This window comes from Peromyscus californicus, unplaced genomic scaffold, assembly GCF_007827085.1.
Source record: "Peromyscus californicus insignis strain IS unplaced genomic scaffold, ASM782708v3 Scaffold_5__1_contigs__length_169319896, whole genome shotgun sequence".
NCBI classification, from domain to species: Eukaryota; Metazoa; Chordata; class Mammalia; order Rodentia; family Cricetidae; genus Peromyscus; species Peromyscus californicus.
In genome coordinates, this window is record NW_026294573.1 from 53,058,223 (window position 1) to 53,072,839 (window position 14,617).

Here is a 14,617-nt window from a genome sequence, read left to right on the forward strand (position 1 = left end):
CCCATTTTATCACAGGGACAAGAAGTATTCCATGAGGGTGTATAATCACATGGCTGAGCCAGAGCTTGCGTCTGGTTATGTAGATTTAATGACTAAACCTGGTCCCCCTTCCAGAATGAACATAAAACCATTTATAATAACCACATCCCAGTAGTATCCCTTGCCCTTTAGATAAATATTCTAAATATATGGCCTTAAACATTTGGGCTTGTCACACACAGAGCTGCTGTCCCTGCTTGATATGTGTTTTGTATGTGGTTGTTTTGTATGTGGTTGCCAATGCGTGGGAAGTGGAGGGTGGGGAGAAACACACCAGCATCGAGTGTGCTGTGGGATTCTTGGTCCTGCCGTCTCAGATCCCCCAGATAAAACACAGGAGGAGCTGCAGGGAAGTGAGAGAGAGAGGAGAGAGAGAGAGAGAGAAGCATCCAAAAGCTGACCTATCCAAGTGTCACTGGGGCTCTAACTAGGGTACCTAGGCCAGGGAATCTCTTGTAATCAGAATTTCTGCCATCTCAGAGGCAAAGCTTGAATACCATCAGTCAAGAGTGGTTCCGTGTATCCAGCCGGAAGTTATCGAGCCCTGCAGTGGTGGCCGCCTACCTCCTCGAGGTCCAGCCTTATTCCCCACATCTTCTGAAGCTGCTTGTCAACTTGGCTGACCGAAGTGGGAACACAGCCCTTCACTACAGTGTGTCACACTCCAACTTCGCCATTGTGAAGCTGCTGCTGGACACAGGTCAGAAATGGCTCCGAGGCATCTGTGTCTCTCTAAAGACCCACCTCTTTGTTCCTATAAAATGGGATCTTTTTATGTTGCCCAAGCTATCCTAGACTCAAATCATCCTCCTGCCTCAGCTTTCTGAGTATCTGGGACTACAGTAAGGGGCCCTCTTGTATCACACTCCTTTCTCATCTTCTGGTTCCTCTTGTAGTCCAGGAATGGGGCCAGACCATTTGCCTGCTTGTTGTTTGTTTGTTTTTCAAAGCAGTGTTTCACTGGGTAGCTCAGGCTGGCTTTGAACTCATAGAGCTTCACTTGCCTCTGCCTCCCAAGTGCTGGGATTAAAGGCATGTTTTGTTGTTTTGTTTCTTAATGAGGAAATCTTCACAAGTTTGCATGTCTTCCTTGCACAGGGCCCAGGCTACCCTCTGTAGCATCCTATCTTAGTATATGCACCACAGAAGCAAGTCCCCATTGCCTGTCCTCTGCCATTATTCTTCATAGTATTGCTCACCCCTATGGTGTCATCAGTACGATCCCTCTCATGTTGCAGATGAGCAACTGAGACTTGGGGTTATAGAATTTGCTCAGGTCATAAAGCAGATTTGCATTTGGTCTGTCCACCTCCAGAGTTGTGCCACATCTTAGGAAAGGCCACCGTCTCTTGTCTCCATAAAACACTATTAACAAAAGCATGGCTCCAATTAACCAGTTTGACTCATGTATCTTTCATTAAGTATCTGTTGATTTCTTATGACTTATGAATCAGGGATGCAAAGGTGAACCAGGAGTGAGCCCTCTGTTTCTAGGAAGCTTATAGCTTAAACCAGAGTTGGGGCCTGGAAAGATGGCTCATCGGTTAAGAACAGGCTGCACCTCCAGAGGACCCAGGTTCATTTCCCAGCACCCACATGGAGGCTCACAGCTCTTCTTAGTTAGGGTTTCTATTGTTCTGAAGAGACACCACGACATGGCAACTCTTACAAAGAAAACATTTGATTGTGGTGGCTCAGTTACAGTTCAGAGATTCAGTCCATTATCATCATGGCAGGACATGGCAGCATGCAGGCAGACATGGTGCTGGAGAGGTAGCTGCGACATGTCGATATGCAGGCAGCAGGAAGTAGACTGTGACACTGGGCGTGGCTTGAGCATAGAGGAGACCTCACAGCCTGTCTCTACAGTGACACACTTCTTTCAACAAGACCACACCTACTCCAACAACACCACACCTCATAATAGTGCCACACACTTTGGGGGGCTATTTTCTTTCAAACTACCATGCACATGTCTATAACTCTAGTTCTAGGACATCTGATACCCTCTCCTGGCCTCTGCAGATACGAGGGATGCATGTGGTACACATACATACATGAAGGCAAAACACCTTTACAGATAAAATGCTAAAATAATCATTAAAAAATCAGAGTGGAGTAGGATGAAGGCTCAGAAGAGAGAGATCTAGATGTGATTTCAAGATGGAAAAGGGATACAGTGTCCAGTTCAGAGAGCAGGAAAGGTGCCTGGAGCAACCTGTGACATGTCCCAGAAGAAGAGAACACTATAGAACATGAGAAAAGAAAACCTCCCTGGAGTCAAAAGGTTTCTGGTTTGTACAGTAGACGAATGAAGGTTGGGAAGCTAAGCTGGAGCTGCATGTGCAGGCCCTTGGATACTGATGGTATTTGAATTCTGTTTGGAAGGTGCTGGGAAGCTGAGCAGGTTTTTGTGTAGGAAGCACATGGCCAATAAATCCTTTAGGAAGTGTGACCTCATGGTAGGACTGGATTAGCCACAGGTGAGGAGGTGGCAGGCAGACTGGAGGGCATTGTAGGGGTCCACAGAGAGACAGCGCAGGCCTTCCATAGGTGGAGATGATTGTATCCAAAGGGTGGAAGAGACCAGTTAGCTGTGAGGTGTGAGGAGAGTGGCATGACCTGTCAAGCTCAGGTGCCTGAGAAAGTGATGATACTGTAGACAGGAAGGACCAAGTGTGGGAAAGACAGTGTTCCACTTGGAGAGGGTTTCAAGTTAACGATGGGTCATTCAGGCGGAATGTTCACAAGGCTATTAAGAGATCCAGATCTGCCGGGCGGTGGTGGCGCACGCCTTTAATCCCAGCACTCGGGAGGCAGAGCCAGGCGGATCTCTGTGAGTTCGAGGCCAGCCTGGGCTACCAAGTGAGTCCCAGGAAAGACGCAAAGCTACACAGAGGAACCCTGTCTCGAAAAACCAAAAAAAAAAAAAAAAAAAAAAAAAAGAGATCCAGATCTGCTGCGCAGGGTGGAGTGCACCTTTAATCCCAGCACTCTGGGCAGATCTCTGTGAGTTCAAGGCCAGCTTGGTCTATATAATGACTTCTAGGCTGGCCAAGGCTACATAGTGAGACCTTCTTTCAGAGAAAAAGAATAGAAGGAGGAAGAGGAGAAAAAGGCAGAGGCAGCATCTACTGCTATCTGGATCTGGGGCTATTTTGATGGCTCAGTGGCTAAGAATACTACAAAATATTCTCTTGCAGAAGACACAAATTCAGTTCCCAGCACATACCTGAAGGCTCACAACCATCTGTAACTCTAGTTCCAGGGGGAATCTGATGCCCTCTTCTGGCTGCCAAGGGCACTGCATGCACCTGGTATACATACAAATATACAATCAAAAAACTCATACACATAAAATAAAAATAAAATATTAAAAAGAAAAAAATAAAAATAAAATAAAAATAAAATATTAAAAAGAAAAAAATTCCAGATCAAAGATCTGAGGAAAGGGCTCAGTGGATAAAGGTGCTTGCTGCCCAGCCTGACGGCCTGAGTGAGATTCCTACGACTCATAATGTTTGATTGTTTGGAGGTTTTCTTTGTTTTTTTGTTTTGTTTTGTTTTGTTGGTTTTTCGAGACAGAGTTTCTCTGTGTTGTTTTGGTGACTGTCCTAGATCTTGCTCTGTAGACCAGGCTGGCCTCGAACTCACAGAGATCCACCTGCCTCTGCCTCCTGAGTACTAGGATTAAAGGCATGCGCCACCACTGCCCGGCAAGACCCATAATGGAATGCATGTGCATAATAACACACACACACACACACACACACACACACACACACACACACACACACACCACACACACACACACACACACACACACACACACACACACACACACACTAGTTTTCTAAAAATTTTAAAGTAAAACCAGACATAATAGCCCCTGTCTGTAATCCTAGCATTTGGAAGGCTGAGACAGGAGAATTGCCATAAATTCAAGACCAGCCAGGGCTCCATAGAGAGTTTCCAGCCAGCTTGAACTACAGTATGAGACCCTGTCTCAAAAAACCCAGCAACCAATTATTAGTTCACAGTAGTTGAATGAATAAATGATGTCTGACTTCAATAAACTTACATCTTTCCACAATTCTGTTAAGTCAACTTGAGGTTCTTCCCAGGGACAGCACAAGTAGCGTACACAATGCCAGCCTAGACTTCTCTCCGATGCTGACATCATCAAAGGATTAAATTAGAGTCCTGGCACTGAGCCAGCAGACCTGCTCTTACTTCTTCCTGGGTTCAAGGCTACCATCAGAATGATGGACTTAATTGGCTGTGGTAGTAGTACAGGAGAGCACAGCTCTGTTCTTCTTTTCACGCTCTGTGTTGCGGGGTTAAACACAGCAAGAGCAACAGCAACTACACAGTCTAGGTGAGAATACACATACATTAATTAACCCATATTTTTATTAATCTATGTTCTGCCATGTGGCTTTTACCTCTACCCAATTTTGTGCATCTGGCTGGCCTCTCCGCCCTTCTTCTTCCCAGTGTCCTCTCTGTCTGGCTCTTCTACCTATACCTCCTGCCTAGCTTTTTATTAAACCAATCAGAAGGTGCCATGGCAAAGACACATCTTTACAGTGTAAAAAAAAAAAAATTATTCCACAACACCAAAGCAGCTGAATAAATATAAGCCAAGAGTCGGAAGGCCTGCTGGGGAGAATGAGCTGAATGTGTCATTCTTCAACATCCATGAAAGAGGTGGGCTCCCTTCAGAGGGCAGTTATGACACATTCAGAAAGTACATGACTAAGTGAGTCATTGTTGAGGAGGGAGTCAAACAGTACCCTCCGTAGGCAACTTTTAGCAATGTACCCTTTATTTTGCCTGAATGCCACTGCGGCTCGTTGAGTGGAAGCATGCTCAGTTGAGAGCCTCCCCCTCTCTCTCCTCCATGAATGATTGATTTGCTCATTGGGCATTGTTCAAAAGCAGCTGCTGTAAGAATATAGGTCCTCAGCCTCTTTCTGTGCTCTGGAGAGGGGAGAGACACCACTCTACTGTGCTATAAGTTATGTTTCTAAAGAGATACGAGAAAGCTGGTAACCTGAGGCATTTGCACTTCTTAAAGCAAATATAAAACAGTCAGGGGTAACAGTTAAAATATATTAAGAAGGCAACACAGGTATCCACTCCTGCTTTGAATTATATTTATGGGGGTAGGGACACACATGGGCCACAGTATACATGTAGATAGAGGTCAGAGGACAACTTGTGAAAGTAAGTTCTCTTCTTCTTCTTCTATGTAGGACCTAGGGATTGAACTCAGGCTGTCAGGTTGGTGGCAAGGAATTTTTACCCACCGAGCCACCTCACTGGCCCAAGGCGTCCACTTCTTTAACAGGTCATAGTTGTGATGAACAGAGCCGTCACCCAGACTTTGTCATCTGCCTGATCATGACAATGGTCGGGGACTCAGGGAGAAAGCTTGCTAATGAGCCAGATTCGGTTTCTGTGTCTGCTGGTGTCTGTGTTCCAATGGCACACTTCAGAAATATTCTTTGAGTGAGATGAAGCAATTTTTTTTTATTTCACAGAACTTATAGGTAGCCCTAATTCACATATTTTCATAAGCCAGATTTGTTGCAACAAATATCCAAGTCTACACAAGGGTCATTCTGAATGGTAATAACAATGGCTGCTGGTGGTCTCCGGTATTTGCTATGTGCCATTCTTGGTGATTTACTTATAGTAACCATAAATTTTGTAATAGTCCTAAAAGGTAGGTCCCATTGTCTTTTCCCCTTAGCGGAGGAGGACACAACAGGCTGTGTGTCCTGATCTAATGAGACAGGTTTAATTTCGCCTCAGCCACGGAACTTTCTGTAATGAGCAACAGCCTTGAATTTCCACCCAAAACTGTCCTGGCGTGGGGTCATTTGGACCCCAGGTCTCAGTCTATGTGCCTCTTTGATGCAGAAGGACATGAAAGCATATCCCTGGGGCTGCGGCTCAGGAGTTTCTTCTAAATTATCGTTTACCACCTCATCTTAAAAATATCTTAGTTTCTCATGAAAGGTATATTCGCCATTGTTGCAGTACAAGAATTAGGAAGTTCTTTCTCTCTCTCCAAGATGTTCTGTTGGCCCTGTGTTGTTTTCATGCCCCTGGAACATGGGACACGAGCCCTTGGGCAGGCCCTACAGGCTTGACCGTCATTCTGAGCTCCACACAAGATGAGCTAGCCAGAGTGAGCCTGTGGGCACACCTGTGAGTGTGGTATGGTTGGAAGAGGGATGGGATCTGTTGCCAGGCTGTCCAAATCCTGGCCGAACCTCCTCCATCATGTGGATAGTTTACGTGACCTCTCTGGCTTTGAAGGTCCTCATCTAGGAAGACTGTGTGTCGTGCCCAGGTTTTCGAGATAAAGTCATTCATTGACCCTTTGTCTGTCTCTGGCCCTTTTGTGGTCCTCCCTTGCCGGGGATCCTCAGAACACCTGTAGAGAAAACTAGCCAGTTCTTGGCTGTTTGGAGTCCATCCTCTATGGTGGGATACCTTGCTCAGCTTTGATGCAGGGGGGAGGGGCTAGGCCCCACCTCAACTTGGTATGCCAGACTTTGTTGACTACCCAAGGGAGGCCTCAACCCCTCTGAGGAGTGGATAGGGGTGAGATGGGGGGTATGGGAAAAGGGGAGGGAAGGTGAACTGGGGATGGTATGTAAAATGAAAAAAAATTAATTGAAAAAAAAAAGAGGGGTTGGGGATTTAGCTCAGTGGTAGAGCGCTTGCCTAGGAAGTGCAAGGCCCTGGGTTCGGTCCTTAGCTCTGAAAAGAAAAAAAAAAAAGAAAGAAAAGAAAATTCGCCAGTTCTAATGGCTGCTGAAAATGTAAGCCCGTGACTTTGCTGTGGAAGTGCTAGTCCGTGGTGTTTAGCTAGCCAGCTGTAGCCAGCCGTGCCCTGTTGAACTGTTGAAGTGCGGTCTGGCTGCAGCCCAGGCTGTTCCAGCACCCACACCTTCCCTTGTAGGCGTCTGCGACGTGGATCATCAGAACAGGGCTGGCTACACTGCTGTGATGATCACTCCCTTGGCTTCTGCAGAGACGAAAGAAGACATGGCTGTGGTCTGGAAGCTCTTGCGAGAAGGGAACGTAAACATCCAAGCAACTCAGGTAGGTGGAGGGAGCTTGGTCTCTCTGCTTCTCGACCAGCGTGACACCCTCTAGTTTTATTCTGCCAGTGCGATGGGTTCCATTTAGATCCACGGAGTGTTTTCCACACCAAAATGCTGGGGCCATCAGACGACATCTGTCCAAAACCCCAATATTTGATTTTCCTTAAAGACTCTTGGGACCTAGACAGGCTGGCTCAGGGGTCACTGAGCCATCTGGTTTCTGTTCCAAACTAAAACAGGGAAAATTCCACCTGGACTTAACTTTTCCAACCAAATTCCTAATGTTAGCCTCTTGGGAAGGACTTTGCTGTCTGGCTGCTGCAGCCCCTCACCTCTGTGACTCACCAGAGCTTGACCCAGGACACATTTAGGAAGATCAGTACTTTAGAGTTATTGCCAATCATCTCCTCTCTAAAGCCTTTTACAAAAAGGTTTTGTTGTTGTTATTTTGAGACAGGGTTTCTGTGTATAGCCCTGGCTGCCTTGGAACTTGCTCTGTAGTCCAGGCTGGCCTCAAACTCAGAGATCTGCCTGCCTCTGCCTCGAAAGTGGGGATAAAGGCGTATGCCACCACACTCAGCTATTTTATTATTTTTAAGTGTGTGTGTGTGTGTGTGTGTGTGTGTGTGTGTGTGTGTGTGTGTGTGTATGTGTACCAGGTGTATGCAGGTGTCTGTGGAGGCCAGAGGTGTCAGATTGTCAGATCCCCCAGGAATTGGATTTACAGTTGGTTATGAGCTGCCCACATGGGTGCTGGAAACCAAATTCATGTCCTATGTCTGAGCAACACATACTCTTAGTCACTGAGCCATCTCTCTGCCAGCTCCCCAAAGCCATTTTAATGAAGTCATGAATCTCCATTAGACGGGCGGGCGGAGAGAGTGTGGGGAGCAGCACAGGCGGAAAGTGTCACCAGTCCCTCTCCCGGGGGCTATGAGGATCCCTGCCTCCCAGGCCTCTTCTCACCCACAAGGTTACTGTAGAATTCTGCTGGAACTGAGCAATATGGCTGACATGCTTCTTTGGTCCTTAAAGTCACCAGGTCTCAAACTACTCCTGTTTTTCCTTACCTCCCCACCAACCAGAATGAGTGATACCTGAAAGACAGTCCCTTATAATGAAAGGGTGTAGCTAGTGGCAGTGGGTGCTTGCCTTCTATGTTTGAGGGCCTGGGACTTACACAAAGGAAAGGTTTGTCTCCTGATTTCAGAGGCGCCAGTCCCTGCCTGCTTAGTCCTGTTGCCTTTTTGCCCGCAGTGAGCCAGGATGTCGTGGCAGGAACTCACGGCAGAGGAATTTGCTGCCTCTTGCTGAGAGAAAAAGCAAAGAGGGAGGAGGGGGAGAGGCTAGGTAGCCAGCCCTTAACACAGGAGGACACTTGTTAGCAGCCATTGCAGCTGTAGTATAGGAGAGAAACCCTGAATTTGGAGAGCCTGAATCTTCTATAATAGGCAATAAGCAAGCCTGACCTGTCTTAGGAGATACCACCTCTTCAAAAGTTGTTTGCTGTGTAAACATACTTTAAAAACTCATCTGGGGGCTGGATATATGGTTCAGTGGTTAAGAGCACTGGCTGCTCTTCCAGAGGACCCAGGTTCAATTCCCAGCACTCACATGGCTGTTCATAACCATCTATAACTCCAGTTCTAGGGGATCTGATGCCCTCTTCTGACCTCCTTGGGCACAGACATGTAGTCGGATTTTTCTGTCCCACCAGCCAGCCCCCAAATCACAACATGGAGACTTACTATTAATTACGAAAGCTCCACCAATAGCTTAGGCTTGTCCTATTAGTTCTTATAATTTTTTTTTTTTTTTTTGGTTTTTCGAGACAGGGTTTCTCCATGTAGCTTTGGAGCCTTTCCTGGAACTCACTCTGTAGCCCAGGCTGGCCTCAAATTCACAGAGATCTGCCTGCCTCTGCCTCCCGAGTGCTGGTATTAAAGGCGTGCGCCACTACTGCCCAGCAAGCTCTTATAATTTAAATTAATTCATTTCTATTCCTTTACTTTCTGCCTCCTGGCTTTATTACCTTTGCTGCTGCCCATGATGGTTTCCTGCTTCCTCTGTGCCTGACTGCAACGCTGCCCTTCTTCTCAGCATCCTCTGTGCCTGGAAATCCGGCCTAGCTATTGGCCATTCAGCTTTTTATTAAACTAGTCAGAATGACATCTTTACAGTGTACAAAAAGATTATTCCACAACCCAGACATACGTGCAGGCAAATACACACATATACACATAAACTAAAAAATTTAAATATTTGTGTTGAGCTCCACTCTTCTGCACTCTCCAAAATTGCCGACAGTACCCTGGGTGGCTACAAAGTCACTTTGCATACCTCATCCAAGAGCTTTCAGGGATTCAGGAGATAGTTCAGTGGTTAGAACATTTGCTGCGCAAGCATTTGGATCCCCATACTCATATTAAAAATGTAGGTGTGGATCCGCCCACATCTGTAACCCCAGGTCTGTGGGCGGCAGAGACAGGGAGATTGCTGAAGCTGCCGGCTGCCAGCAAAGAAATAAGATGGACATTTGTAGAGCATGACTTTCATACACCCGCATACACAACTTGCGCATACATATTGCACACACACACACACACACACACACACACACACACACACACACACAGAAGCATCATCTGGGAAAATGTTGCTGTTGTCTGATAACTTCCTGCTGACGGTAGCACACAGGTATTTGTAACTCACTTTCTGGTTTTCAAAGGATTCTCATCCACATACAACTCCTATTCCAGAAGACTCCATACAGTATTTTTATTTTAAATGCTATTATCCTAACAAGCATGTTGGTGTGTTGTTTTTTTTTTTTTTAAATAGGAAAAGGGGATGCTCACCATGATCAAAGCCAGTCCCTCCTCTTTCCTGGGGTGCAATGGGTTCTAGGAAGGTCTGAGTCTTGTCCGGGACACCAAGAAAAAGCTGGGATTCACAGCTGTAGCTGTTCTCCTTGGCTCCCTTGGGACTCTGGAGGGGGTTGGCCATGCCCAGCAGGTTGGGAGTGAGCTGGGAGTCTCTGAGGAATACATCTGCATATCTCCAAGGCTGCTGCAGGGGCTGGTGTATAGTGCCACTCTGAAAATGACCAACTACTGAACTAAACTAAGTTGTATTAATCTAAACCAGAAGGGAGGTAAGGAGGAGGAGCCTCAGAGTCTCAGGAGGGCTGTTTGCTGTCTCACCTGGCTTTCATCGTGGTGGGGGAGAGGAAGCCTCAGGACTAGTTAATCTAGCGAGCAACCCTTACCTCCAGGCTGAGCAATCACCCTCTCAAAGGCAAACTGGGAAAGATCTGCCAGGGTTCCAGAGAAGTGGGCACTCAAAACACTTAGTTATTCCTACTCACCTGCTGAACAACTGCCGTGTACTGTCCCTAACCCTCTTAGGTAATGGCAACAGACACTTATTAACTTGCTCGGCCCTTGGGTCTCTGCACGGCTCCAGGGGGCAGGGCTGCAGACATGAACTTGCACGTGTCTAGTCCACACAAGTGCTGAGTGGCAGGGCCAGGAAATTTCTGACTGCAAATCCCTTTCTTATGTAGTTACTGAAACTATACTAGCAATATGTCCTCAGTGCTTTTGACATGAACGACATTATTTAGAGCAGCAGCTCTCAACCTCTGGGTCGCCACCCCTTTAAGGTCAAGTGACCCTTACACAGGGGTTGCCTAAGACCATTGGAAAACACATATATTTATATTATGATTCATAACAGTAGCAAAATTACAGTTATGAAGTAGCAACAAAAATAATTATGTGGTCGGGGTCACCACCACATGAAGAAGTGTATGAAAGGGTCGCAGCATTGAGGAGGTTGAGAACCACTGCCCTAGAGCCAGTGGGTTCTGGAGGGAGAGAAGGCATAGACCTTGCCTTATTCTCGGCAACCTGATATTCCATTGGAGAAACAAGCCTGATCTTCAAACCCAAAAAGAGCTGGCACAATACATTAAGTCATAGGGGAAGGCTGTAAGAAAATATAGGAACATGTAGCAGACCTATGTAAATAAGAAATAATTGTCACTTTATAATCAGAAAAATTACCACTTCATGTTACTGTATTTATACTCTTTATCTCATTTGATTTCCACAAGAGCCACATAAGGCACACAGGGGGAAAAAAAAATGTTTTGTTTTGTTTTTGAGACAGGGTTTCTCTGTGTAGCCCTGCCTGTCCTGTCCGGGCTCGAACTCACAGAGATCCACCTGCTTCTACCTCCTGAGTACTGGGATTAAAGGCATGTGCCACCACTGCACGGCAGGAAAAATAATTGTAAGATTAATTTTCAAGCCAAGGAAAGCCAGGATTTAGGGAAAACAAGAATCTGGCATTATCACACATTAAAGAGCAGAGACAGAACTTGGGTTGGTTCTCTGAGTCTAACCCATTGCTATGTCCACTGGGGACCATGAGGAGACAAAAGATAACCACCCTGTCACTGGTCAGGGGTTAGGAATGATATGGAGCCTGCAGACAGAGGTCTTGTTTAGACCAGAGGGTTCCAGATATCATTCAACAAAACCCAGGGAGCACTGAGCAGACTGAGGCTTCCCAGGGAAAGGCAGCTCTGGCCGGGCAAGGGCACAGCCTTCCCACACTGGTCAGCCAGCACATTCCATCACATACTTGGTGCTAGGCCTTGGGGAGACTGGCACAAAAACAATGGTCCCTAGGGGGAACCCAGTAGCAGAGCACTTATCTATCATGTGTGGGGCCCTGAAGTTAATCCTCTGTACTACAAAAGGTAAAATCAAGAAAATAACAACAGTCTCTGCTGTCAACTTCTTAGCCCCTAAGCATGAAGGGAAATTGAAATGCAATCAGTAAGTGCTGGGTGACGCTGCCCGGGCTGGGAAGCACTGGGGAAAGGTTACAGGATTTGACTGGAGTCATGGGAAAGCCGAAGTTAGCCAGAAAGAAAAGGATGTGTCCCATGCCACAGGCAGAGGGAGGATCCGATCAATGGCCTTTCCTTGAGAAGTTTTTCTGGCCACACCCAGCTTCAGCCTTTGCCGGTCACTCTGTGCAGGGAGGCCAGACTGCACTGATGCTGGGGGTTAGCCACGACCGGGAGGACATGGTCCAAGCGCTGCTGAGCTGCCAGGCGGATGTCAACCTGCAGGACCATGATGGATCGTCAGCCCTCATGCTGGCCTGTCACCAAGGCAACGCCGACTTGGTACGACTACTCCTGGCACACCCGGCCTGCAACAGCAGCCTGACTGACAAGGTAAGACTTACAGGCAGTTAACCAGTACGTATTTAACACCTGTCTGGAAAAGAGTCTTGCTAGCCATCAGAATTCAAGAAACCATATGGCCATAGCAATAAAGTTGACCTCGTAAGGCTGGTGTAGGGTTTCAATTAGATAATGGATGTTAAATGCTCATACACTTGGTGCTGCGAAACTCACAAGATTAAAACACTGTGCTTGGGAAATGTGTCCAGGCCTGGCTTGGCCCTGAGCCTCCTCTGGTGAAGCTAGTATGTGGCTTTGAGGCAGGAGCTGAGCTCTGTGCCCAGGCAAGACTCTGGGCAGCCAGATGATGGCACAAAGTTTATAGAAACAACTCTGTAGTCATTGAGTTAACAATACCTCCATGACACAAATCTACTTTGTGGGGTGATTCATTCTACCCAGCGAGCCTGCTCGGTGTTGCACAGTCAATGAAAGTCCCCTTAAATAAACTACCTTGTAAGATGAGAGCCACTAGGAGAAGAAGATAACCGACATGTTTGGTGTTACCATGGATCACAGCATGTGAATCTCATGACAACCCTGTAAGGTCGGTTCCACTGCTGGAGGAAGTCGAATCACCAAATGGTTAGGTGCATGCTCACATTGCCCAGCTGGTAGGATCCAACTCCATCAAGCCCTCGGCTCATGCCCATGACGGACACACCAGCTCTCTACTGCCCAGCCTTGCTGTTGAATCCCTCATATGTAACAGAGTGCTTGCCACAGGCCAGTGACTTACCAACAATTGAATGAATGACCCCTAAACTTAGGGGTTCCGTCCTAAGTAAGTGACCCCATTGCTGATCATTACAGTGGTTGCATTTCTAGAGCATTTGTGGGAGCTAGTCTCCACCTGCACATTATCCCTGACCTGCTCAAGAGTACAGCAAGCTCCATGCGTACTCCATTCCCTGTGTGTTACAGCTAGGGAATCAGGCCAAGGGATGTTACGCCCCTGTCCTAAGGTTACAGCCTTAAGTTCTCAGAACAGAGATTCAAGGCCAGACCAGACTTAGCGTCATTAATGTTGGCATCATAATTTAATGCTATAAACAGGCATCTTTTTACTTAAAACCCACAGTTCAAAGGGAACAAAGGTCTGGGGAGGCAAAGAGAGCCCATTGCTTTTAGGGGATAGCACCTCTTCCTGGACCCTGTTGGAGCCACAGAGAACATCCCACCAGCAGGTCAGGCTGAATCCCTACAGTCATAGTTCCTGGACACCCTGCCTTTCCCCGGAGTCATTTTCAAGCACTTTAGAGAGCATGGGCCCTCCTGCCTTCCCATGGGATTGGGAGTAGGGGACCTGGGAGTGGAGCCTCCTTTTCCAAACGTGTAGTGAGATAGGATCTGTGTTGGGGAGTCCTCTGTGGGCTACCTTATTCTGGAGTAAGCCTGAACAATAGTAGCCCAGGGCCTCTTAGAAGTGACCACTGCACTTGCCTGGAAGAAGCCTGAGACACCTATGGGACAGGCCAAGAAGGCTTGAACCTTGGAGGTCCCTAGCTGGCCAGAATAATAAATAAGTCATGGAATGGGATCCCTTCCTGGGCCCACACGGTGGTCACAAATAAGAGAGAACTCCCCGGCTTTCTGGAGGTGGAGGAAAATGATGGGGGAAGACAGCTCAAGTACAATTGTTAGAACTGGCTTTAAACCCAGCATTCGTGAGTTCAAATCTGAGTTCAGGGACTCTGTGCCTTCTGGTAGGTGAACCTCTGTAAAATGGGTAGAGTGATGAGCTACCTGAATGCTTAGTGTTTATAAACCGTACCTGCTGGCTGGAACTGTGACACCTAGAGTAAAGTCCCAGTACAGCATCAGGTGGGGCCTTGGAATTTGCTAGTGTCTGCAGGGAGCAAGGGGGATGGAGATCTGAAGTCAGGGGAACCAGAGGAGGGAGACCGCCCCCAACTGAGAAGCCCACTGGCCACCAGTCTTGACTCAGTCTTGTATTCCTCAGGGGGGTGATGTTGACATCCAGAAGAGGTCTGGCAGTGCCTAGAGACATTTTTATTTGTCACAAGTAGAGAAGAGAGTGCTCCTGTCATCTAAGGCTAGGAATATTGATAAAGATCTGCAGTGCACAGGATCAATAAAGAATTCTGAATTACCTGGACCAAGCCAGACATGGTGGTGCATGCCTTTAATCCCAGCACTTGGGAGGCAGAGGCAGGCAGATCTCTGAGTT

The 14,617-nt window shown here is 47.1% G+C and overlaps 1 protein-coding gene across 1 annotated transcript in view; it reads left to right on the forward strand.

Annotated features, from left to right (window-relative positions):
• Kank4 (KN motif and ankyrin repeat domains 4) overlaps positions 1-14,617 on the forward strand; it is a 71,230-nt gene that overhangs the window by 51,026 nt on the left and 5,587 nt on the right. Inside the window, exons 7-9 of the mRNA XM_052716312.1 lie at positions 520-739; positions 7,019-7,161; positions 12,217-12,417. Of these exons, the coding sequence (XP_052572272.1) occupies positions 520-739; positions 7,019-7,161; positions 12,217-12,417 (564 nt within the window). The remainder of the gene's footprint in view (positions 1-519; positions 740-7,018; positions 7,162-12,216; positions 12,418-14,617) is intronic.